Raw genomic sequence first — 27,162 nt, 5'->3', positions numbered from 1 at the left:
ACAGGTCTGTGAAGAAGCTGAGAACTGTCTCCTAGGCTAAAACTTGACAGTGAGCCAGAGGTAACAGTACAATAGGAGTGACAGCAACTCGGCTGTTGCAGCTATCGGGGAGCGCACGTGGTGGGTTCTGCTCGGACAGCTTTGCTGATACTGAACAAGTGGTCCCACCTGCCCCTTCCCGCTCCCCCCAGTCACACAGCTCCTCCTGCTCTTTGTGCCCATCCTAGTGCTAATTTGACACTCAATGACCTGTTCAAATTCAGTAAATCTTCAGGGGAAACAAACAAAACCTAGGGCCCCTGATAACTGCAAAACATTTCTTTTTTTAAATAAAATAGACATACTTTGCATGTCTTGGCAAAGTATTCTGTACAAGGAGTGTAATTCAGTGTCAACACACACCACCCTTCACAGCTTACCTGTCCATGCATTATTTGGCAAACCAAAAAGGTACCTGCATACTGGAGAAAAAGTATAGGCCCACAGGGTTATGATGCTGTGTAATGACCCTCCTAACCAGCACTCTTCCAGATGCAAATCCCAGGTCTAAGTCATGTGAGGAGTTCTGACAATTGTTCTTCTACATTCTGTTCAGATGCTTTTACTTAGTTTGTAATGCACCAGAACCTGTGTTCAATTATAAGTCATGAAAGCAGAAATATAAAATACAAAGTACAGAGTATACTATTTTAAAAATAGGAAGTGAAGTTCCAAAAAGCAAAGAAATCGCAGCAGTGGCACAGGCTTTCTCTCGTAATAGATCCTTTCCCTATCATTACTGTCTGCAAAGACCCTCCCCGCATAACTCCCACATCATCCACCCTTAACCGGGAACTTCATTTTGCTGGTATCTTCTCCACTCCAATGTGCAGTTCACTGGGAAGTTCACAGCTTCTAAGTGAACACGCATCAGCCTGAAAGCATTTTCATTTCTACTGTCACCATCAGAATAGTACTATTTTGTTCAGACATTCACATCCCAGATGAAAGCAAGACTTTTCTTAAATGTTATCTTTTGCTTTAATAACTCAAATTATCACTAATGCCATAAAAGTCTTGTAGTTCTGAGGTCCTGATGAGTGCTGGAAAGGAACTGAAAAAAAATAGGATGCCACACCTCACAGGACTACGTTTAAAACCTTTAAACCATTGAGAATACTTAAATAAACCACCAGCAATGTCAACAGGTTTCCACACTGAACAAATCCACTTGCTCAAATCAGATTTCAGAAGAGGGGTTAAAAACACTGATTCAACAGGTGCACAGAAAGAAGAGCAATGAGAACACGGCTGGCTTGTGATAGCTTATTCATTGACCCAAACTAGATCTGGTTCAGGACAATGTTTAACAAAGGTAGCACTGCTCTGCAAATGGATCATTCAAATATATAGCACATGCCACATTTGCGAAAGACAAACAAGATATTCTAATGTCTTACTGGTAAATTCAATTTAACAAGCACAAAATGGAGTATGCCAGTTATCAAGTATTGCCCACTGGTTATAAGTTTTCCTCTGTATCTTTAGGTCACAAACACTTTTAAATGGAATTAGAAATGTTACACGTGGCCAGTATTTGGTAAGCAACACAATATAAAAAAATTCCTGAAAACACAAGTGACAGGTATGTAGTTTGGTTAGCCGTAGAAACTTTCTAAATGTAGAGTGAGGTGGCCAGCCTGTTTTCTTACACCTTCCCTCCTCCTTGTTGTTATTATTATATACATTATTCCCCTTCAAGCAGCTAGAATAAGAAGCTGCTTTGAAGACTGCATCATTAATGACAACACATGCACTGGATGAATTGCACACATTTAAGAAGAGAAGCAGCCTTGCTATCCTTAAACAAAAAACAAGTCAATGTCACACTTACTTTTCATCTTCTAAGCTCCTGTACTTTCTTTTTTCTCACTTCCTTTATAGAGGGAAGTGCCCTTCACGTGCAGGACCACCCCCAAGAGCTCTTAACTTGAACAGATAGGAAAGTGTATTCAGGTAAAATGTAGTGAAAATATGCAGCTCATCACTCTCACAGAAGTAAGCAAGCCTGGTTAAAGATCAGATTCAACACATTATCGCCTTATGAGCATTTTTATATATTAATTGCCACATTTTTAACTAGTCTCTGAAATAATATTTACAACAGTAGGAAATACACACATACATAAAGACATAAGGCATACACACACTTGTAGAGGCAAGTCCTATGAAGATAAATCAATCAGAATGATCCAAAGGTGAATTAATTCAGGCTCTGACAAGGCCTAAGTATAAAAAAATCTTTAAAGTTGAGGAATCCTTGTAACGAATGAACTCACTCCATGTAGCTGATTGCAAATAAATGGAATTCATGGCAGAGCAAAACTTAAGGTATAAGAAAAGTATTAATGCAGAATTTGGAAAAACAGGTCTTAATCCATTCAAAGGTTTATGAAAGCAGCAGTGAAGAAATGAAAACTTGGATATCTGACCACTCCAACTGTCAAGCAAGAGTAATGATTATTAATATATGATTAAAAGACAGCTAGCACTGAGGATAGGAGCAGGCACTGGGGATGGATACTGGATGGGATGGATAGTGACACATGTTAAAAATTACAGAACCACAGAATCCCAGAATGTCAGGGATTGGAAGGGACCTCAAAAGCTCATCCAGTCCAATCCCCCTGCCAGAGGAGGAACACACAGATGAGGTTACACAGGAAGGTGTCCAGGCGGGTTGGAATGTCTGCAGAGAAGGAGACTCCACAACCTCCCTGGGCAGCCTGGTCCAGTGTTCCATCACCCTTACTGAGAAGAAGTTTCTTCTCAGATTTAAGCGGAACCTTTTGTGTTCCAGTTTGAACCCATTACCCCTCATTACTCACCCTTTATATATCTGTAAACGTTAATGAGGTCACCCCTCAGTCTCCTCCAAGCTCCGGAGCCCCAGCTCCCTCAGCCTTTCCTCATAAGGGAAATGCTCCACTCCCTTAATCATCTTTGTTGCCCTGCACTGGAGTAGAGGGGCAGCAGAACCTCTCTGACCTCTCTGACCTACTGACCACCCCCCTTCTCATCCACCCCAGGCACCATTGGCCTTCCTGGCCACAAGGGCCCAGTGCTGGCTCATGGTCACCCTGCTGTCCCCAGGACCCCCAGGTCCCTTTCCCCTACTCTGCTCTCTAATAGGTCATTCCCCAACTTATACTGGAACCTGGGGTTGTTCCTGCCCAGATTCAAGACTCTACACTTCCCCTTGTTATATTTCATTACATTTCTCCCTGCCCAACTCTCCAGCCTGTCCAGGTCTCTGGATGGCAGCACAGCTTCCAGTGTCAGCCACTCCTCCCAGCTTGGTGTCAGCAGCAAACTTGCTGATAGTAAATTAATTCTTTGAGTTGCTTCAGCATCTAGTCTTCCTCAGTTTTTTTCACTGTACTGGACAAGGCAAATGCTAGAAAGTGCAGTAACCATTTACACATGATTCGCACAGGCAAAAATTCCATCAAGATCATGTGAAACTGAAGGAATCAAAGAGCCCGTTTTAAGTAATTAACATAGTCCCACTAACAAACTTTATATTATTGAAGGGTATTTCACTGCCAGTGGCTTCCCATTGGATGAATTAATGAATAAATCAGAACCAGATTATAAACCTCTATTTACTATGTCTTTTTCTATTCAACATAGCTTTAAACCTTAACAGATCTTTCTTTTCCTTAATATTAAACTTCAAAACAATTACCAGGTGTCTAGCTAATACAAAGAGAAGAAGTATGTGTAAAGGCTACCCTTGACAAAAAGCTAGACATATATATAGAACAGAAAACAGCATAAAGATTTTATAGAGGCTGATAGTAACACACACTTCTTCAAAGCACTAGCTTCCCTATCGTGACCTACCCAATCCAAAACCCGAGATCTGCACATTGCAGGTAAAAGGTACGTCATCGAACTTTCACTTCTTGATCAGAAACAGGGTTCCATACAATAAAACTTCAACAATCTACCTGAAAAGAATAGGCCTTTTCTTGCTCAACAACAATACCATTTGAGCCTAAGCTCCGAAATTGAAAATCGATGATCTAAATGCAAACAGGTAAGTAGTTCTGTTCATGACTGAAACAATGGGCCTCTCCTACCAGCAGTTTAGAATAGCTCAGGCAGGTGGGTGGAAGGCAGGCATTATCAGTTTCTAAATGAAAGGACTGTAATAAAACTTTTCTTAAAGAAAGAACAGCATAGGAACATACTGCCAAGTTTTAGAAAAATTATTTGAATAACCGGTGTAACAAGATCTAGTATTGTGTTTCCTCAGAGGGGGGAAAAAAAACAACCAGCCCTTGATGTTTTACCAGGAAGTTTGTTCTGTGCCCCAGTATAGTAAAAGTAGAAATTCCAGGCATAACTTAAGAGCTGGTCATATGAAACAGGGCCTTGATTTCTTTAAAATGCTCCTTCCCAGTTTGTTACAATACTTCCATTTCTATTAAGTGTAATTTGCAACTCTTATCTAGGAAAAGATCAATGGTTCAACTGCAGCAACGTTGCACTACAGTAAAACCTGAATGTCAGTCACTTACAGAAAACACTCAAGTCCTTATTGCTTTATTCTTCAGACGAGAGAGAATAAAAACCACCTTTCCCTCTCCAAAATGTGGACACAGCCTTAGCTGAGGTAACAATCAAACCAAGCCCAAGAAGGATTGCCTAAAACCTTGAAAAAATACTCAATTTATGAGACAGTAAAAAGAAAATCTCTAGAAAAACAGAATACTCCCAAGCTAGACTATAATCATGGCTTGTCTACTTCATCTTCTGAGGCGAGCGCACACTTCAAAGTGCTTCTACAGCTGGGCAGAGCTCGGCTGCAGTGAGCAACGGAGGCAAATACCCTCCTCTAGGTTATGCACACGTATTTGCTTTCCTGAGGTGTGAGGACACAAAGGAGTTCCTTCAATTACATATAAATACAGCAGCCTGACAAAAATTAGACCATTACACAAATGTTAACTGGACCGCCTAACAGAAAGGTTTAAAAATAAGCAGCATCAGTAACTGCACTCCCAGAAGCTTCACCATTACCATTTGCAAGGGGTTTTTCTTCTGCTCTAACCCCATCGACTCTTTATCTTGATTTAAAGTAAGAATCTAATTGGTTTTGCTGCAACATGAAAAGCACTTCACAATGGTCCAACACTTTTACCACTTTGTCTAGACAGCTTAAATTTACAAAAGACGTTTATTTAGATGCTATCATCAGAGGATACTGATAATGCTGTTGAGAAGTGACCTATCTACTTCATGTGCTGTAAAATAAAAGAAAAATAATTTATTTTGTAAATCTCTCATGAAACATATTTTTCAAGCAGCCCTAAGGCAAACTTTCTTAGAAAAAAATTAGTAATTTAAACTCTAGAAGAGAAACATCATGCTACTTTACTACCTGTCTTCCTATTCATTTATTTATTCTGTAGTTAACCAAACCATTCTGAAACTTTGAAACAAACATATTTCAGGTCTGTTTTAGCACAGAAGAAACAGAACTTTACAAAGGGAGAGAAAATTGAGGGAAGACAACAAGGTGATGCTGCTTAATTAATAAATTGATGTAAATAATCTTCTCTCAGTCTCTCTTAAACCCCAAAATAACTGTTTAATCTGTAAGAAGCTTTCAAAGCTAGCACTCAGAAGTCTCAGTTATTTTCCACTGCAACATCACCTTTCACATGTACTATATTAGTTCTTTGTTTTAAAGGCAAGAAAATTCACTTTGGATCAGAATGCTACATATTATTCCGATGATCACTCGGAGGTGAACACATTCAGTGCAGCAACTGAAACTGTCAGCCAAACCACAACTAAGAACGCACACTAGACCAAGTTCAGATTGAAATGGCTGTAGCAAAGAGCAACGTAACTGTAATTAAATTAGAACTGCTTTGGACTTTTGCTGCAAGAAAAGAGAAAATAATTTAAATGTGTTTTTTCAAACAAGATTTTTTTAAGCATTCAGATCCTCAGAACTGAAGACAGCTTGCAGTTCATGTTTCATTCGTGAACATCTATGCCTTTTCAGGTAAATAAAAGCAAGCAATAGCTGGATCTACTGTGATTCTCTTGAAAGAGACTGTCTCCCTGCAAATACCAGTCTGGATTTCTCTCCTTTTCTCCTTGAAAAGGATGAGTGGAAGAGTAGCAGAGACCAAACAAAACAATGACAAACTCACTAAAGCAAGCAATAATATATTTGGAAAAGTAGTCCTAAAACACCCTGGTTTCTCATCTTTTCAATTCTAATTAAGCTATAAAGACAGGTTTTGCTGGGGTTATTTTCTGAAACGTCAAGTGTAAAGGATGCTACATAAATGAAAACAGATAACCCAAATGCCACACCGTCCTTCTATCCGCATCACACACAGATCTGAAGTTCTTTTGCCAATTAACGTGACAAATTAGAGCTATGCAAACAAGCTGAATTCTTGGCTATCACAACCAATTAGATGAATGCACCCTCCAACACTCTCTTCTGCTTTTATCTGGATACTATTGCCACACAAGGTCAAAGACAAACCTAACTGGAAGCGGGAGGGTTAACAGCTAAAACTTGTCCGTGTTTCCAAAATAAAGCGGTGGCACCAGCTGCCATTCTGCCGTGTTTACAAGAGGGAACACAGCTGAGTATAAACCTCCAGCTAGAGCCGTGCTTTATCGCTAGGAAACAGGACTCCCAGGCACGGCTGTCCCCTGACAAGCCGAAGGCAGCGAACCCGCAGCCCTGGAAGGAGCCCCCGGGCGGGGGGGACGCGGGGGCCAAACACAAGGTGCCGTGCCACGGAACGCCTGCCGGAAAGCAAAGCGAATCCCCAAGGCCCCAAGAGGAAGGAGGTTTAGAGGCTAATCCCGGCGACGAGGAGCCTGGAAAGGATGGCAGGGGCCGCCCGGGGAGGGGAAGCCAGAACCGCTGCGGACACCGGGCCCCCCAGCCCAGGCTCCGGGCAGGTGTCCCCTCCAGGCGGAGCGGGGAAAGGGCTCGGCAGCGCGGGTCGGCACAGCCGGAGAAGGGGCGGCGGGGCCGGGCAGCCCTCGCAGGGGAGCGCTGGGGTCCCGGGACCGCCGCCCCGTCCCCGGGGAAGGAGCGATGCTGCCGGCCCAGCCCGGCCACTGGCCCAAGGGCTGCCCCGCCCGGGCCCGGGGAAGCAGCGCGGCGGGGAGGGCTCCCTCAGCGAGGGCGAGAACCCCTCCCGAAGCCAGGCCTACGCCCGCCGGGGTCCCCGCGCCCCCGCCGCTGTGCCACGGCCGCCCGGAGCTGAGAGCGGCGAGGCCGCCGTGCCGCGCCCCACCGCCCCGCAGGGTCCCGTTCCCACCGCTCCCGCCGCCTCCGCCTCCCCCTTTCTGCCCCGCCCGCGGCGCGGACCCCCGCTCCCCTCACCGGGCACGGCGGCGCGGCGGCTGCTCCGTCCCTCGGCCAAGATGGCAGCCGGTCCCGGCCCAACCTGAGGCAGCGACTTTACAAAGTCGGGCGGGATCTGCGCATGCGCCGAGTCACTCGGCGCTCTCAGGCGCGGTGACTACAAGTCCCGGCGTGCCCCGCGCCACCGCCGCGCATGCTCAGAGCGGCCTGAGGGGCCTCTGCTGACCGGGGGGTTTCGCCTCCGTTCGGGTCGTGGCTCGGTTTTGTGTCCCCGGGCTTTGGCGCTCGGCTCTCGGGAACGCTTCGCAATGGTGCTCGATTCCTAGGCCGCTGTTGGTGAGGCTGCCCTGAGCAGCAGGGAGGCGTTTGGGCCTGCTTGTCCCCTCAGCACTCACACCAACCCTCTGGGCCAGGTCCCTGGAAAGAATTACAGAATCGCTTTGGTTGGAAAAGTGCTTTAAGGTCATCGAGTCCAACTGTTAACACTGTGAAGTCCACCTCTAAATCATGTCCTTAAGAACCTCATCTACACCAGGATGAGTCCAGCATGTGCATGGTCCCTAAGATGCTGCAGGGAGTGGAGCATCTCCCGTGTGAGGAAAGGCTGAGGGAGCTGGGGCTCTGGAGCTGGACAAGAGGAGACTGAGGGGGGACTCATTCATGGGGATCAATATGGAAAGGGGGAGTGTCAGGAGGATGGAGCCAGGCTCTTCTGGGTGACAACCAATGACAGGACAAGGGGCAATGGGTGCAAACTGGAACACAGGAGGTTCCACTTCAATATGAGAAGAAACTTCTTCCCGGTGAGGGTGGCAGAGCCTGGCCCAGGCTGCCCAGGGAGGTTGTGGAGTCTCCTTCTGTGCAGACATTCCAACCCGCCTGGACACCTTCCTGTGTAACCTCATCTGGGTGTTCCTGCTCCATGGGGGGATTGCACTGGATGAGCTTTCCAGGGCCCTTCCAACCCCTGACATGCTGGGATTCTGTGATGTCCATCTAAACATATCAAATGGGTGAAAGAACCTCATCAAGACCCACTTTGGACTCCCAGCTGAATGGACCCTGATGTGATGAGTGGGTGAGGATGAGGAGGGCAGCATCACATCTTCACAACACTCCAACTTCCCTCCTCCACGACCCATCTGCTTCCTGCCCTTCAGAAGAAGGTTGGTGGCATCTTCCTGCACCCAAGGCATCCCTTAGCACTTTCCTCATGGATACAAACAATATACAAGCTATGTGTATATATACACACATGCATAGAGTATGTATATGTGTGTTTGTATATGTATATGTACACTACAATACAGATAACTGATCATCAAAACAACCCTGCGGGCTGGGCTAATGCTCCTCTGAAATTACAAGAATACCTTTAACGAACCTCTGGCCATCCATGGTGCTGTGTTATCACAGTAACACTAATAACTTCAAATTTTGAATAGGACGAAGGGACACACTGGTTAATCTGTTTCTACCAGTCAAGCAAGTGGGACATCACTGGTAGCAGTGTGGGCTTTGTGACACACAGGCAAGGTTTTACAGTTCTGATGTAACCACTGCAGATACTTAAGCTATAACCTTTATATAAAACCTTTCTTGTTTCAACAGTATTTTTTCTTAATCAGAATGTGCTATTGCATAAGCGAATACGTAGAGATCACAATGCACCTCCTCTTTTGACAGTGAAGAATGAGAGTTCAGTTTCCATGCACTGAAATCAGAGAAAAGACTCCTTAATTTTCAAAGAGCAGGAGAACATCCTCATTAATTTTTCAGGAAAATCACATATTTCATAAGTGCAAAGTTTAGCATTTTCATACAACTGTTAGGGATGTGAAAATCCGTCTTGTCTTCCCTACTTCACACATTAATGAGAAAGGTCCCACAGGTACGATGAAGTGAGCAATTTGCACTGACGAGGCCTATGCAAGAAAACAACTCAGATTCTTTTCCCCTAACAGAACAACATCCGGGTTTCAATGCAAATTAGCCATCTGCAGTTATGATTGACCAAGGTACATATGCACATAATGTCAAGCACAGGAATCACTTTATTTCCAGCACAGACAGTATGTGCTGCTTAGTCAGAGCATGTGAGTGCTGAAGGGTTGGAACTGTGGGGCTTTGTCAGAACGGTGCACAACCCTGGGAAGCAAATTTGATGCCAAAGTTACAGCCCAATATCACAACTAAACAAACTCAACAGCTGAATTAAGTTCTGAAGTTTGTTTTGTTGTTTGTTTTTTTTTTTTTCCTCTAAAGCTTTTCTATACACCTTTAAGTCTTCATGTTCATTTACAGCTATTTGACCACATATACAGATCCTCATTTAAATGGTCATTCAAGTTAATAAAAATGAGCTCAGCTGCCTTCAGCCGGAGTTCCACATCTGCAGATCTGGGTTTCCTTTACAGTGTTATTTGTTCCCTCTCCCAGCTGGTACATAATATTGGGCTTGTTTTTGCAGATTGCCTGTGTTTTCATTCTCCAAACCATAGGAACATTGCAGCTAGGTGTACTATGCGCTCTTACCCCAGCAGTGAGAATTAATTTTAACTTCAGTAGAAGTTTTGTGTTTGTAGGAAGAAGCTGAATGGTACCTCAAGTACACATATACGTGACTCCCATCGAATTCCACAGATGTGCATATATCCCTAGGGCAGTGTGGCCGTTTACAGGCTCTGTTTTTGTCTGTTTTTTGTATTTCCAGGGTAAAGGTTGCTAAAGCAGACACCAACTAATAACATTGTGTCTCTTTTCAAGGACACCACATAAGTTGTCCTGTGTGTTATCATTTTTTTCCTCCTTTTGTAACTGGCATGTTGGTAAAGTGACTGCTATTCAACCCCAGCAACCCTAATCTCTTTACTTTTCAGCTTCTGATGCCTCAAATCAAGTTCCACTGGTGCTATCCGCTCTGTAAAATTCATGAGAAAAATAATGCAATCCAGGTGTACAGACTACTGAGCAGTTTATGCTTGCCAGAGCATAGAGCAATCTTCACATTCCCACTCTTTCAGAGATCATTTTCCCTGTTAAAAATCACGGCCTATCAGTGAGGTGGAACAACAAATAATGAATTAACCCCGGAACAAGGTGGCAAACACAGATGAATACAACTGAGTGACAGATGAGCTGCGTAACCAAGATTTTACCTTTCTTTTGTTTGCTTATCTGGGGATAGGAGGAGACTCTTTGATTATTTTCTTTCTCTCTACACGTTCTATGACACAAGATACTCAGGTGGGATGGAATTTTCTTGCTATTCCCTGTCATAGCTTTCTTTTGACTAGTGAGAACCCGAACAGATTAAGAAAGTTTGCTACAACGGTTCAGGATGATCTTGTGCAAAGGCTTTTTAGGAAAACTGTGTATACTTTATAACTTTTCAGATTTCCTGGGTTTTATATGGTCGAGCAGTGCTTCTGAAATTAAATTTCAGAGGTATAATATTTACTAATATTAATAATATTTTTTCCATTCTTTGTCAGTCCAATCCAGGTTTCAAGGTCACTAGGACAGAGATTGTTTCTTGTGGCAAAATACATATAGTGTTTATTCTCGGCTGGGCTATTGTAAGTAGCAATATTCAAATCACTAACACACTGTTAACTGTGTTGTTACAGCCAGAACTATTAATAGCACTCTGAGTTAGAGCTGTTGGTGCTGGGAGTTGACTGGGAAACCACTGAGGATAAGGGGGTGTGTGACGGCATTGTATAAATCACTTCCATGTTTGAATCTTTATGTAGTAATAAAAAAATCCTGCAGGATCATTAAAATATTGCAATTCTATTAGATTTCTGAACTGAAGTCTCTCTCTCTGATACCTCAAAGGTGTAGCATCCCTTGGCTAGAGGGCTGGGACTAGACTGTGTAGCAGAAGCACTGCACACCCTTATTATTCTGCTGTCCTTGGAGTGTGAGGGTTCTCCCGAACCAACCCGTGCCTTCCATCACTCCCTTTTCCACTCTCAACCAACAGATCCCCATTGACCTCACATATGACAAACCTATTCTTCCCAAGGTTACATGATTTAGTAAAGGTTGCACAGCAAGTCGCTGTCAGAGTTGGGAATAGAGCTGGGTTTCTTAGCTCCTTGACAAGTGTTTCATGATTTTTTTTTTTTTTTTTAATTCTAGTGAAATCCACAACAATCCAGGCAGAATCACATAAATACAAAATAATTTAGGTAGGAAGGAACCTCTTGAGGTCCACTCCCAGCTTGAAGCAGGACCAACTGGGTTGCACAGGGTTTTGTCCAATCAACAGATAAATATCTTCAAGGATGGAGATCCCACAGCCTCTTCATGCCCTGGTCAAGTGTTTGATGACCTGCCCAGTGATTTTTTTTCCCTGTATCTAACTGGAATTTCATGTGTAGAAACTTTTGCTTCTTGTCCCTCATCCTGTCCCTGGGCACCTCTGCAAAGAGTATGGCTCCATCTTCTTTACACCCTCCCATCGGGCTGTTGTAGACAGCAGTAAGATTCCCCTTTGCCTTCTCTTCTCCAGGCTGAACACAACCATCTCTCTCAGCATCTCCTCACACGTCCTGTGCTCCATCCTTGACCATCTCCTGGCCTCCCCTGGACTCTGGTGCATCAGCACCTCTCTTACACCAGAGAGCTCCAATTAAACCCAGCACTAGCAGATGGGTTCTTACCACTACGAGTAAAGGACAAGGTTCTCTTCTGTGACCCAGTTGCTACACTCTTGGTGACACAGCCCTGGACGCAGTTGCCCTTCTTTGTCACAGGGATACTTAGTGGACACCTACTTGTTTACCAGGACCCCAGCACCTCTTCCACCAAATTGCTTTCTAGGAAGTTGACCCCATGTCCTGTTGAACTGGGGTTTAATCCTGCCCAGATACAGAAGCTTCTTTGACCACCTCCATTTCTCTTTGTTGAGTTTCCTGAGCTTTTTGTCCAAGTTCATTTAGGACCTCAGTCCGCTCATGCTGTATAAGTTGACAACATAAAGCTGGTCTGGGTACTGAAGAGACCACAGTGACCATCTCTCCACGGAAGCAATTTTGGTAGCGGGAATGCTGACCAAATTTGGGCTACACGCAGCCCCAAGCAAATGTCACACAATGACTGTTGAATAGTCATCAGATGTCATCAGCTCCCATTAGTTGCTAAGCTATTGTAAATCTTTAACAGTGGCTTAACACTTCTGTCCTACTTAAGGCTTTGTAAAGTTGGTGGTTTATAAATGCAGGAATATTTTGTTTTCACATAGTTTTTTCATTACTGGATTTCAAAGCAATTTATAAAAAACTATAAAGTAAGTTGTACAAATAAGTCTTCTGGAGGTTTTTGTTAACTAGGTAATTATTAGAGCAAGTGCTTTATATTTTAAAATTTGACTTATCTTGAAATTGTTATCCCCAAAAAGAGAATTTTTGTTGTGCTGCCTTGCCATCTGAGTCTGAATTCATTTCTCTCATGAAGATAACAGCGTGGTGTTGGAGTCTATCTACTGCTAATTGACTTTAAAATCAGAATTGATTAATTTGACTCGGGATTTAGAAAAGTATCAGTAGGAAAAGATAAATTACTTCCTGTTATCTGGAGAAGGAATTAACAAAACCCTCAGGTTGGCGAGCAACTATTATTATTTCCAAGTAATCTAATTAAATAAAGACATGTGGCTACTTAATTAAGTATTTCATTACTCAATTGCTCGACAGTGCATAATCAGAGAATTGGAAGGAGCGATTAGGTGTCTTGAGAACGGAAATGACACAACCAAGATACGCAGATGTTTTAAAGGAAGGACAAGATCCTGGGAAAACCGTTCCCCTCTTCCCCAAGCAAAAGGCTGAACATTCTTTTTCCCTGGGACTGAAGAACATGATACTGTGAATCTGCTGGGGAGTGTTCAGAAAAAGCCATGACATGCTGGTGCTGGGATATGTGGAACACACCATGTGTTTCGTAACCAATGGCTCCGTCCAGTTCCTGTCTGCTCAGAGCCCTTGGAAGCAGCCGTCGGGTCAGCGGGGCCGGTGCTGGGACAGGTGGCAGACGTGCAGGTACCCACGGGCTCCACCTGCACCCCGGTTACGGCTTTGCCCTCTGGATGCTGCATCCAGGACCCATAAGGGAGAGAAACAGTGAGGCAGATACCTGATTCTGCCAGGCTCTTTGAGGAGAGTATTTGAAATGGAGCTGCTGGTAGAGAGGGAGCTTTTATCTTGTTTAGACCCAGGTTTATTCCTGTCCCACCCTGATAACTTCCCTCATTTATGCAGTTGGAAATGATCTGCATCAGAAAGGCTGGCTCTTCCTCTGAGTGGTTTACCTCCTTGCAAATTGCTCTGGTGTAAATCAGCTTGCATTTCAGAGCAGAACAGATGCTGATAAAAGCTATGCACCATCAAAACTAATACAAAGGGAGAAAGTACAATTTAAATACCTGGGGCTTGATCCAAAGCCAAGTAAAGCTCATGAACTGGCTTCTATTGTGAATTCTTTAAAAGTCTGTATCAGCTTCAGGGGTCTGTACCTTCTTTACCTTATTTAGTCCCTTGTAGCAGGATATCCCAATGCTATCCACTAAAAAGAACAAAACCACTCAAGTTATCAGTCCTGTTGAGCAAGAGGCCAAGTTGTGTGTTCCACTAAGTCCATCTGTCCCTTGGAGCTACAGCATTACACTTCTGAACAAGAACTCTGAACCAAACCTCAGTGCTTGGACTGCAGGGAATCTAACAGGCCCGGGCTTTCAATATCCCAGGCTGACTAGTAATCGTGCTCATTCGCTCTATTTATTTTATCCAGCCTTTCTCATGCTCAGTGTGCGCTAAGTAACTGGGCAGCTGAATCGCAAACTTGAGGTGAGTAATAGCGAGGGGCAGGAAGGTTGCTGTACCAGTCCCATGGCATGCCATTAACATACCAGCTCATAATTTCCCAGACTGGATTAAGGGAGAATTTATGTGGTTAAACTTGCTCGACAAGGCTCAGGGCTTGGTCCTCAGTTTGTGTTATGCTCATGCTTGCTACAGCTGTGAGAGGGAGGAGAAGCTGATGTTGTACCGATTTACCACCAACCCAGAGCCTCAGGCTCTCAGGGACTGAACCAGCCTCTTGTGTAACCGGCTGGCCCCAGGTTCCTCTAAGAAACAAAACCTGGTGTTTTTTTCTCTTGTTAAGGATATAAGGAAAATAAGAGGCAAGAGGTAAAATTAGTCCAAACTTCCCATCCCAGGAGACCATTTATTATCTTCTAGCTTTTGGTTCAGTTCATGCTTGCACTGGGTGTACAGACAGCATGTTCACAAGTAAACAATTTCTAGTATTCTTGCAGCAAAAACAGAGACTCCTTTTAACCCTTGGACTAACCGTACTCCTCCCAAAAGGCATCAGCTTGATCATACCAAACTCTTATTGAAGTGTGGGTAGTCCTCATTCACAGGGAAGTCAAAAGCAAGGCTACCTCTGCCCTCTGTTGGGCAGTTGACAAGGGAAAGTGGATGGTACCACAAATATAAAATCAGGACCTGGTAAAGTGCAGAAGTCTTTACTGAGGAGAGTGGTGCAGTGAATCTGGAATGTATTGAATTTAATATCGCCGGGGCGAATGATATTATAACCATAATGCTAATGCTTGCTACAGTAATACAAATGTTGCTGTGGATTGAGGTAGCAGTAACTGAACTAGATCCTCAGTGGTGGTCTGTGCTGCTGCACAAGATGATCCTGAGGGGGAAATCACATTTTGAAGGTCTTTGTGCGAACACATGAGGCAATATGTCTCAGAGTTTATGCTCAAGGCAGGTAGGGAGAGTTTACTTGTGGCATGAACTGCAACACACTTCTGAGTACTCTAAGTACTACCTGTAGCAGCACTATATTAAAAGCAGATTTAAGGGATGAACACCAAGGGCTGTTGTCCACATGGGACCCCTGCTAAGCTCAGTTAGCAGTGTGGGTGATCCAGAGCTGCTGCAACCTCCAGCTGCTGGCTGGGGCCCTCGGGAGCGGGAAGGCTACGGAGAAAAACACTTAGAAGATGCCAGTGATGCCATCACTGTTACAACCTCCATTAGGCACCTTGTGACATTTACCATGATACAAACCAAACGGGTCATCAAACACGGTCCCTGACTCACTGCGCAGAGCGGCTCATGCTGGCTGGAGCAGCAGTTCTGCTGCACCTCTTTCCTCAGCATCATTCACTGTGAGGATTCTTCTTCACTCCTCATCAAAGCCCTGCGCAGGGTAAACCAATATTATTTCCTAATTCAGGGTGCACCTGAATGCTGCCACCACGATATTGTAGTGCTTCACGGGCAAAAATGAATTTATTTTTGCAATGTGTATGTAAGTTTGTGGGAAAGTGAAATCACCGTTTGTAGTTTATGGGTAAGGGTGAACTGAGGTACAGAACATAACATCAGATGATCTCATTGTTTTGGGGTACCACTTTGGGACATGAAGGGTTTGTTTTGTCAGAGTATTTGGCATTTTGCTGGATTTTCTAAGCTCAGTGATGTGCTCTGGACTTCAGTCCACGCAGCCTGGCAGAGCATTGGTCAAAGAACAGGAAAAAGCAGAGGATGATTGTTATGGGCACCTAGAAAATGAATATGCAATTAACGATCACTCATGCAAAGCCTGTCCTAAGGGACTGAGCCAGAACCACAGGGGCCAATGTGCTATGGAAGGGTTGGGACCCAGTTCTCCACACTCCCACAGCGCTGCATTGATTGTCAGGCCATTCTTGCCACCCTTTGTACCCATCTTCCACCTGCTGTGGCAAACAAAGTCCTGTGGACAACAGCCTCTTTTTGGGCATGTTTCTGATTCACACTCAGCACAGATACTCCCCGGGCACTGCCAAGTGAGAATCCTGTTGAACAAATCCCAGATATTCTTTCGATAAGGAATTGCACAAAATCCTTCTAAGAATGTATATAATATATAAAATGCCCCAGTCAAGTAACTAACTGGCTTTATATGGAGTACCTGTGTGAAGTGTCATCTGTATTATACAGAGCTGAAAATGATGTTTTCTCCTAGTCTTGACATCTACAATATTTCCCAGCCGTGCTAGTAAGCCCAGTCTATTTTTAAATATAGTTCTTAAATATAGTTCTTTAAATATAGCTCTTAAGAAATGTCATATGCTTGTGGTTTGTTTTTTGTTTGTTTGTTTGTTTTTTCCCCTGAGTTTCCCAGCTTTTCAGTGACTGTGAGATATTTAAATCCAACCCAGAACTTCCCTAGGTGAACTAGGACAGTAAATGAAACAGTTGCAGGATGTATGACATGAATAACATCCTGTCATTGTTTCATGTACACTGTTAGGTAGTGGAATATTGGGGTTTTTTGTACTCTTCTTTTTCCTGTTCTTCCTTCTTCAGTATATCTTTCTCCCTCCATTTTGTGCCTATCGTGTGCCATCTGGTGTCCCAAATCCACCAGTGTCAGCAACAATGAAAGGACCAGGGTAAGAGCAGTCGAGGCACTGACTACTTACACATTAAGATATAGCATAGCACAGTGTTTTGAGGTATTAATGTCCTAAATCAGGTCAGTGCAAATGATGCCGCTGCATGACTTGTCTGTAAGCACTTCTTATGCAGTTATAAAGAACTGCGAATATTTTGACAAGCATTGGTGCACTTTCACGCTGGGTGGAGCTGATCTGTCCTCATTTAATAAATACTGTCAGCTCCCACCACCCACTCCTTGGCTTCACTGTCGTCAGGTGCTGGTCCCTTTCAGCTTTCACAGGGAAGTGTGCCTTGAGCTGAAATTAGTGGGAGTTATATTAAACGATGCCTTTGTTCCAGCCTTGCTCATTAATTTAGGAAGGACATGTTATGTGTAGCGGTTTGTGGGAACAGCAGGACGTGCGGGCCTTGGACAGGTTATACAAAATTATGTTTTTTATGAGTGTAAGGAGTGACAGTCCAGGCCAGTGAGAACGATATCTCGGGCCAGAAAACCACCCCTGTATGTATGATGTGTGAATGGGCATGTGAATAAGTGGGTGGTGTATTTGGAATAACATTTTTCAAAAAAACATCCTGTCTAACCTCTTGGTCCAGGCCTGTATCTGTAAACCTATAAACTGAGAACCCTTAATAAAAGTCAGCTCAGCCTGGCTCAGCTCTGCTCTGTTCTGCTCTCACTACTAGCAAGAACTCTGTGTCTGTGTGTCTCTGCATCTGTATGCGTTCTCATCGCTGCAGCAGTTGCTGGGGGTTAGTGAGTAGAGACGTTGTCCATAATTGACAAACTGAAGATCAGGTTTGCTGGGGAGGCTGTGGGCTGACACCTAATGAAAAGCACATTTGGAGCATTTTGCTGCCCTTGGGTCACGCTGTATAAAGCGGGGCTGTCGGGAAGGTCCTGGTTTGCCTGTTTTCAGAGGCAGGTGTGCAGGGGCAGCAGACACTGCAGTCTGCCAGTGATCAAATAATCATTTCGGTTGGCAGAGACCCTCAGGGTCATTGAGTCCAACCATAACCTAACCTAACTCTGACGCTAACTCATGTCCCTAAGAACCTCGTCTAAACACCTTTTAAACCCCTCCAGGGACGGTGACTCCAGCTCTGCCCTGGGCAGCCTGTTCCAATGCCCCACAGCCCTTTGGGGAAGAAATTGTTCCCCAGATCCAACCTCAACCTCCCCTGGCGCAACTTGAGGCCGTTTCCTCGGGTCCTGGCGCTTGTTCCTGGGGAGCAGAGCCCGACCCCCCTGGCTCCAAGCTCCTTTCAGGCAGTTCAGAGATCAGAAGGTCTCCCCTCAGCTCCTGTTCTCCAGCTGAACCCCCCAGGTCCCTCAGCCGCTCCCATCACACTTGTGCTCCAGCCCCTCACCAGCTCCATTCCCTTCTCTGCACTCTCTCTAGTATTTCAATGTCCTCCTTATGATGAGGAGCCCAAAACTGACACCAGGATTCAAGGTGTGGCCTCACCAGTACTGAGTACAGTGGCACAATCACTCCTCTAGTCCTGCTGGCCACACTATTCCTGATACAAGTCAGGATGCTGGTGGCCTTTTTGGCCACCTGGGCACACACTGGCTCATGTTCAGCCACTGTCACCAACACCCCCAGGTCCTTTTCCCCCAAGGCACTTTCCAGCCGCTCTTCCCTGAGCCTGGAGCACTGCCTGCTGTCCCTGGTGTCCCTGAGGAGCGGGTGGGGAACTGCCAGAGCCCCAACTCCTGTCCTGCTGCTGCCAGCCAGTGCACTCGAGCTGTGACAAAAACATTTTGGTGACGTAAACCAACAGAGGCGTGACTGACTTAGATGGACCTGCCCCAGAGGAAAGAACATGCTTCTCTTTTGGGCATCTTTAGATTTACAGAACTGCTTGGTAAGGTATCAGGTGTGCCGATACACCTGTAGTGCTCCAAATACGAACACAGATGCTACCATTTGTATGTGTACTGGCTGTAGGGCTACAGGATTCCTACTGTGGCTTCTGTGTTTTTGTGTGGACTGTTTGCTGCAGGACCGGGCACTGAAGGTCGGCTGCTGCTCATATAGCAAATACTGAACCTCATTTACAGGGAGCACTGTGAGTCGGGGTGTTGGGGTGAACTCTGTACTGAGAATTATTTCAAACCTTGCAAAATAATTCAGTGAGAAATTATGGGTATGAGAAAGTCTTTCCTTCAAAATATTTCACAGCTAAAAGGGGTATATTACACCCTGGTTGTGAAATTTGCCGCAGATCATGACTGAAGCTTATGAAAAACGTATTTCAGACATTAGAACAGGACCGGACGTGTGTGTGACCACAGGCCAAGGCCGAAGCCGGGCTGTGCCTCCGGTGTGTGCCGCAGGCGTCAGCTGTGCCCGGGGTCAGGGTCCGGCAGCCCTGCCCGCAACCGTCCTGCCCTACACCTGCCAAACCGGCTGTCGCGGGAGAGGGGAACGGGCCACGGCCAGGTCCAAGGTCCAGAGGGACTCACGTGCTGCGCCTCGGCTGCGGCTGCCCGGCATCTCACCCGCACGCTGCCGGCCACGCTGAGTTGTTCTCTGTGCTCACGGTCTGTACACCAGTAACCGCTGACACTAACAAGCCCATGGGATCGTTCAGGGAGCCCCCCGGGAGAGTGAGCCAGGGCGAGCTGCCTGGTCAGCGCCCACAGCAGCTCCACGGCCAGATCCGTAAGGAGCCATTGAAGGAGAAGTGTTTTTACAACTGATCTGGCACCTGTCCCCAGGGGGGCGGAGGACTGAGAGACATCAGGCTATGAATCCTTAATGTAAAACAAAGTCTCTTTGAACTAATCCCAGAATGCGAGCTGATTATTGTATTTAAAAAGTTAATTTAGGGTGAAAGGTAGACAAAGAGCCAAGAATGCATACTTTAAATCAATAAGGGGAGGGAGTTGTTAGAATTTGATGAATGAGACAGGTAAACTGAGGCAGCGTTGGGTGGTCTGTGAACCCTGCAGTACCAACCACTGGGAACCGGAGAGGGGATTTGCGGCCGGGATTAGGGTGATATAGGCAGGGGCTTTTTGCTCTGTTCCGTGTGCCTACTATTAGGTAGGAAACTCGCTTTTGCAAAATCGTTAATAAAATCTGCTTTCCTGCCTGAGCCTGTTATATTGGCGAGATGAGTTTCCTACAGATCCGGTACCGGGATCCATGGCCCGTTCTGGCACCGGTGGGGGGCAGAGCCTGCCCTGGCGCGGGTCCGGCTGTGCTCCCAGGGGCACAGGAGGCCCCTGGACCCAGTGTGGTACTGGGGGCAGCCTCCCAGGCCACCACCGGCACCGTGAGGCCTCAGGTCCCGCCGGAGCCGCCGCGACCCGCCCGCCGCCGTCCCCACGTGCCGCCGCGGCCCCGCCCCACGCAAGCGCCGCCGCCGCTACTTAAGCCGCGCTCGGGGCCGTTCGCGCCTCCTCCGCCGGCAGAACCGCCACCATGTCCGACCGGCTGCCGTACAAAGTGGGTGAGTGCCAGCCCTGGGCCTCCGCCGGCTCCCCCGCGGTTGGGCCGAGCGCGGTGCGCCGGGGCCGGGCCGGGGAGCCCCGCGGCCCCGATGCGGCGGCGGCGGAAGATGGCAGCTGGCTGCTCACCGCGGGAGCGCGGGGCGGGCGGGGGTCCCGAGCTGAGCGCCCCCCGCGCCGTGGGGCAGGGCTGGGCTGGCACCCGTGCTGCTGAAATACCGCGGGGAAGGAGGAGGGGGCCTCTCGGGGTCCGCAGCAGCTCCCGGACCTGCCGCCCCTCCCGGGGCTAAACCCGCGGTTAAACCCGCGCTTCTGCTGCTCCCCGGCCGCCCCCTGCCCAGCCCCCCGGCCCTGGCTGCCCCCACAAGCCCTGTGCTGGGGCCAGGCTTTCACTCCGAATCTGAAACGATCTTTAAATCTGCGACCCGTGTGACACGTTTCCTTAAAAGATTTTGGCGGGTATTTTTGTAGACCTGAAACTCCACAAAACCCCCCTAAATTTATGAAGAGTTGTGTGTTCTTTGAAGGCTAAGTTCAAAGAGAAGGACATCAATCCGTAAGGCTCAGTCATAAATAATTTGCCTTGGAGGCTATGAACATAAAATACTACAAGATGTATTTTTAAGCAGCCCTGGTAAAACTACCAAGCCTTGGAGAGGAGCAAGATAAATGACCATCCCCCTGTTGATACAGTTGTTTCCATGGCCCTTCCATTGCCCGAGGTTTCTCAGTGCCCTGCTGGTGTGGCGGCAGCTGCAGCGTGGGTGATGGCTACAGCGGCCCCGGGCTTCGTTCTGGAGCAAAATGCAATTAGCTTGTCTGTATTAAAGGCGGTGATCTGACTCAGAGATCCTAGTGTTCCCGAGTGCTTTAAACGGCCTGTGTTCTCTAGGCAGGTGAAAAAAGTATCTCACAGTGTTCTAAAGTGAAATGGGAGCTTCTGAAATCTCTGAAGGAGCTAGCTGAGTAAGAGGGACGCTTGGTGGGTGGTGCACACAGGCATTAGCTGTTGGACCCTTGCCTTTTTAAGGCTGGAGTCAGACATCTCTGGTGAGTACAGTATTTCTACCCTGAGCTAACCTGTCAGAGGTCTATCTTGTTCAGTTTGTGTTGGAGTTTTCTACTATAGATCCTTTTTACAAAGGCAGAAGTATGCTTGTAACTAAGGCAGCTTTAGTGCCTTGAAAATAATCTTTGTGGATCCAGGTGGGTAGGAGCCCCGCAGTTTTACTCTTAAGAGGCGGAGCTGGGCTGGGCTCAGCTCCTGGTGCACTTAGCAGGGAACATGCCGTGTGGGTGTTATGTGAGGAAGCTATTGCCATATGGGCAGCTTCCCCCCACCCATGCACGTCTTAATGCTGTGGAAGTAAATCTCTCTAGGAACTGTCAGACCCTTGGATGGAATTTGTAAGGAGTCATTAAGGCTGGGACATAATGAATTAATGGGCCTCAGGATATCTGTATGTTAGATCGCAGTTGATTAATATGCTCCTACAGGAGCACACTTATTTTTGTTTGAAAGCCTGTTTACCACTAGTAAAAAAGCAGAGAATAAATATAATAGGGTCTGTTTTTCCCCAGCTCTGTCTCCCAGCTGTTGCTGGGTGTTCAGCTGTTGCAACCGATGCCTGTCCACAAGCATGTGAACGGATACCAAGGTCTCAGCTATTTAAACTCTGACATCTGTCCTCCTCTTGCAGCTGACATCCGCCTTGCAGACTGGGGTCGCAAGGCCATTGAGATAGCGGAGAATGAGATGCCGGGGCTGATGAAGATGCGAGAGATGTACTCTGCGTCCAAGCCGCTGAAAGGCGCACGTATCGCCGGTTGCCTTCACATGACCGTGCAGACAGCAGTTCTCATAGAGACCCTTTTAGCGCTGGGAGCTGAGGTAAAGTGTCTCTGAGTTTCTCCTTTAGTGTGTTCTTAGGCAAGAGCTATGCCTGGGGCGCTGCTTATGTAAGTACCTTAGGGATCCTGGCAAATGTCTCTGCTATTTGAAAAAGACTGGTGCAGTCTCCAGGTGGATGTGTGATCTCTTTTCTCTGTAAGCAAAAAGCTTGTTACCTGCACTGTGTGCAGCTCTGGGATGTGGTGTGTGTCTTCCCTCCAGACAAACTGAATCTTTGAGTGCCTGTTTTGGGCTGGGTCACTGGCTCCAGCAGCTATCTGTACAGCACCCCGAGCAGTGGTGCCGAAAGCTGCTCCCACGCAACTGTGTTGTGCTTGGGCATGCAGTGCTGTTGCTGGTAGTGTTGAAGTGGCTGCCTCCAGCTCAGATTAGCCTGTATTAAGAACCACAGCATGCCCTAGTAAAGTCAGCACAAACTAATGAAGCTTTCGGAGAGCTCACACTGGTCCTTGAGCCCTGCGGGAAAACAACAGGGAGGCAGCATGGTTTAGTGATCGAGAGCGGGGGATTCCACTGACTTTGAATTTGTTGTGTAACTATGGATCAGTTACCCTGGTCCGTATTAAAGACTGAGATACTTTTAAGTCCTTACTGCATTGTGTCCCCTGCCTGACTTGCTGAATGAAGTCCAAATATCACAGCTAAGTGTTGGCTGTTCAGAGCGTGAGGAGAGCCAGTCATCTGAGCATAGTCCATGTAGTTTATATGCTGAGCTGACTGGAGCTTACTGATGGGTTATGTTAAGCATGGATGTGATCTGAAATTCCTTCTTTGTGAAGTTTAGCTGCCTGGACTCAGGCTGGCCAGAGGTGCCCTGTATGGGATCCCTCCCTGGGAATGGTTAAAAGAGTTGAGCAGTGTCATGGTCATCAAGAGGCACTGGCAGAAGGGAAAGTGCTCTCTCTGTAGCAGCTGAGGCATTTCTGCAAAAGTGGAGGAGGTGGGTGTAAGCAACATGCCAGGTCAGTGTGGGCAAGACATTGCTGTTGGGCAGGTGTTCTTCAGCCTGTTCAGAGCTCTTCCACAGTTGCAAATGGTGCTAAAGAGCTTTGACATGGTGGTACAGTTCTGGCTTTATTCCACTCTGTGCATGAAACACTTGTCTCTCCCCAGGATTTCAAAGCAAGCAGTAGCCACTGAGGCCTGTGAAGCTCCTTGCTTCTCCTGTTGGCTGCTGTACCCCAGTATGGCTGGCCTAGGCAGCAGCTTTGTGCTTACTGGAATATTGCCAAACTGCTTTAGTTTGAGCACAACCCCAAATTAATGTTACATCGGATTCATCCAAGTCGTTCAGGGAGGTACCTGCAGAGATTTTGTTCCTCTAAGCATAAGTTATGGTGGTGCCTATAAGATGTGTACTGTTGTGTTAGCTCCTTGTCCTGATGCATCCCTGTTGGTTTAGACTTTGTCTTGAGTTTGGGTTCAGCCGTGGTTCACCTGTTTTGTCAGAACTTTGGTACCTGGGAAGGAAGAGTTGAAACTCTGGTGAAACCATACCCTACATAATGAGGATGTAGCTCACTGCAATGTAGTAATCTTGGTATCCCTTTTTTGGCTGGGTTAATAAAGATAGAATAAATACTCTGACTTGGAGTGTAAATTCTAAAATTGTACTAAAAATGCATTCCCTTCATAACCAGTGTTGTATTAGGTTCCAAGCCCATCAGGTATGACAGTTATTCTAGGGTCTTTGCTATTATCACAAACCGGTGTTACAGAATTGAGGATGCAGAGTTTCAGTGGCCTATGTCTCGTATCAAGTGCTTGAAGTGTAAACAATACATAGGTGTTCTGTATACGCTGAATTTCATGCCACCTCCTCATGTCATCTGTACTGACATGGAAAGAGCTTAGAAAAACCCAGGTGAGGAGGTGCAGGGCTCGAGGTCATGAATTTGGTTTCCCTGCACTCCTTCCAGGTGTGTGTTCACTGATGAGCGTTGGTCGTGTAGGCTCTGATGAGGTGCTTTGTACTGCAACCCTGACTTTGAAGTGTCAGTTCTTGATAAAGTGGGATGGGTATCTGAAAAGAGGCTGAAGGATTATGCCTTGGTGCCCTCGCTTCTCAAGGTCTGTTAGAAATAAGCCCCCAAACACCTGCCAGTCAGCTCTGTAGGGAGCAGGGTGAGAACTTGTGTATGCCTCTGGGACGCGCTGGTTTCTGTGCGTGCTGGGGAGCTATAGTAGGTACGCGGATACTTTTCAATGCAACTCAGCAACATACTGTTGCTTTTCTAGGTGCCTGAACTTAGTTCTGAAATCTGTGTGAAAAACTTCCATGGCTGGAGCACAGAGTGGGAGTTGGGTGAGCATAAACTTGGAGAATGCCTGTTGGAGTGCACTGTTTCAGCTGCATTTCTGACTCTTCTGAGTGCCAGCAGGTGTGTTGCTTCATGTCCATATCCCTCAGTGGACACTTGCTATGTGGCTGTTCTGAAAATCTGAACTTTATGGACCCAAACTTTCTAAACCCACCCTACTGTGCACTTCTTGAAGAGCTATAGCTGAATGTGCGCTCTGGCTGGCTGGCAGAAGCTCTCATGAGTAAGGAGATGGCTGAACATGTGTCACAACTAAAGCTCCATCACATTCTCTCCCAAAGCGACATTGTTTTCCCTTGGCCTAGTCTCAGATACTTAGTTTTCACCTTAACTTTGTAGTGTGACTGAGAAAGGCAGGAATCTGCACTAATATGCCTTTCTGCTCTTGCTCCCATTTTAACTCCTGTGTCTGGCAGAGCATGCCTGATATCTCAGAACTTTGTTCAGCAAACAAAACTTGGGTTGTTTTCCAGGTACAATGGTCGAGCTGCAACATTTTCTCCACTCAGGACCACGCTGCAGCTGCTATTGCAAAAGCTGGTGTCCCTGGTAAGTTTTCCATGTTCTGATTTGCTTGAGTTGGGGTGTAATGCTTGCTCTAGCTAAATCAAACTGTGTACAAATCGAGCTCTTCTGAACAAGCTTCAGGATAGAAACAGCCCTTCAAAGCAGTGGCTGTTACAAACGAGGCCATTTGATTCAAGCTGTATGCATCAGTGCTTGTGGCTTTCCTGACAGTGCTGTGAAGGAGCCTGGCTGTATGTACCAGCTTTAAGCCTGGTCATTAAGGTGATTGAATGGGCTGGGTAATTAAATGGATCAGTGTGTAGGTGTGTGTAGATGGAGGTTTTTGGTGCTAAATAGGGGTCAGGGAAGGGATGTTAACTGCAGTGTGTGCTGTTACAGTGACAGGGTCAATTCTCAAGGTATTTTAAGGCTAGAGCTAGGCCAGCTGTGTTGCTGCCGAATATCCCTGAAGTGGTTTATTGGGATGCGGCTGGTTTGTTACTGTTGCCTTCCAATAAAAAGCAATTCCGTGCGGATCAGCAGGAATACATTAAGCTCTCTGCTGTGTTGCTCGGCTTAAGTACACACAATCCTATGGCTCTGTGCTGGGAACTGCATGGGCCTGAGCCCGGGTGCTGGCAGAGGCTAAATCTGATTTCTGACAGCCTGGTTCTGTCCGTTGGCAGGTGTCTTTCATTTCTGTTATAATTAGCTGTTTCCACAAGTATTTCCCAGCTGTGGTCCGTTCTAAGGTAACAGAGGTGAGTGGTCCCTTCATGAGCCCCTTTGCCATTACCGGCTGCAGGTGTCACCTCCTGTCCCTGGTGTGTGAGCTCAAAGGAACAGGCAGGACCCTCTAGAGCTGATGTTAGGATAGTGCTTTCCTCACTGCTTTTAACAGCCAAAACTCAGCTGAAGAGCAGTCTATGGGTGGAGCATTTGTCTAAGTTTTTGGCCTCTGCCCTTGTGTTTTGTGGAACTTGCTCATTTTGTTAATATTGCACTCAGCACACTGAATTTACAAGACCTTGGGAGGGGTGCTGATCCTTTGGATACAATATAAGATACGGATTAATGTTTCTTCAGAAGGGGCAATTGCATGATTTGTGGCTCAAGAGTTATTTTTTCTGTGGAAACATGACAATATAGCCAAATGTTGGGGTATGTAAATCATATGCCTAATATATTTTGAATGGCTGAGTACCACTGAAGTTCAAGTATCATGTGAAGCCAGTACAAATTCCTGGAAAGGCAAAAATACTGCTAGATGCAACATGCTGGTGGTAGATGTATTGATATAGAAATATGCCCAAATAGCACAGAATAGGCATGGCAACTTGGATTTTAGTGCTGTGCTAGAGACTAGAATTTAAACTCAAAATTGCTGAAGAGTTTGTAGTCTGGTGCTTTGTTTATGCTCAAGTCTAGTCCCTCTTTTCTGCTGTGCTAGAAAATGCTGCAGTTGTGGTTTCATTTGTCTGTATGAATATATCCAGTGGCTATTTCTAATTCCTGGTAACACAGAGTGTATCAGGGGAGCAAATGGGGTGTTGTGAATGGGAATCTGCTCTAGTTTGCTTTGCCTTTTCCCTCTTAACATGGAAGAAGGAGAGCAGTGAAGTCTCAACATTTTGACCAAGCTGGTGGCCTGGAACAGAAGGCAAAGTGATTTCACTTCTGCTCATTCTGAGATGTTTTTTTCAATGCAAATGTCTTTTCTGGCCTGCAGGCACAGATAATCATCTGGCTGTTGGCTCTGCTACTGAGAGCTGCTGATGAAATCTTCCTTTGACTGCTGTACTACATGCTGAGTAAGAAACTGGCTAATTGTGTGTGTTTGTTCCCATGCAGTGTTTGCCTGGAAAGGGGAGACTGATGAGGAATATTTGTGGTGCATTGAGCAGACCCTGTACTTCAAGGATGGGCAGCCCCTCAACATGATTTTGGATGATGGTGGAGATCTTACCAACCTAGTTCATACCAAATACCCAGAGCTCTTGAAAGGTGACTTGTATTTGTTTTGTCGGGCCCAGTTCTGCTTGGGAGGCTGTTTAGGCGGTCTGTTTCTGCGGGAATTCCCTGCATGT

At 46.3% G+C, this 27,162-nt stretch overlaps 2 protein-coding genes across 4 annotated transcripts in view; one reads left to right on the top strand and one right to left on the bottom strand.

Annotated features, from left to right (window-relative positions):
• ITCH (itchy E3 ubiquitin protein ligase) overlaps positions 1–7,516 on the bottom strand; it is a 58,994-nt gene extending 51,478 nt beyond the window's left edge. For all 3 annotated transcript variants that reach the window (XR_014185385.1, XM_082065263.1, XM_082065264.1), the window contains exon 1: positions 7,415–7,516. The gene's annotated coding sequence lies outside the window, so the exon portion shown is untranslated. The remainder of the gene's footprint in view (positions 1–7,414) is intronic.
• Positions 7,517–20,225: 12,709 nt separating this feature from the next.
• Positions 20,226–27,162, top strand: part of AHCY (adenosylhomocysteinase) — a 29,046-nt gene continuing 22,109 nt past the window's right edge. The window contains exons 1-4 of the mRNA XM_082065604.1: positions 20,226–20,337; positions 22,036–22,226; positions 25,042–25,117; positions 26,927–27,079. Of these exons, the coding sequence (XP_081921730.1) occupies positions 20,310–20,337; positions 22,036–22,226; positions 25,042–25,117; positions 26,927–27,079 (448 nt within the window). The 5' untranslated portion in view covers positions 20,226–20,309. The remainder of the gene's footprint in view (positions 20,338–22,035; positions 22,227–25,041; positions 25,118–26,926; positions 27,080–27,162) is intronic.

This window comes from Streptopelia decaocto (assembly GCF_964273445.1).
Source record: "Streptopelia decaocto genome assembly, chromosome: 14".
Lineage (NCBI taxonomy): Eukaryota > Metazoa > Chordata > Aves > Columbiformes > Columbidae > Streptopelia > Streptopelia decaocto.
The sequence above is the reverse complement of the archived record's forward strand: the minus strand, read 5'-3'. Positions and strand labels throughout refer to the sequence as shown.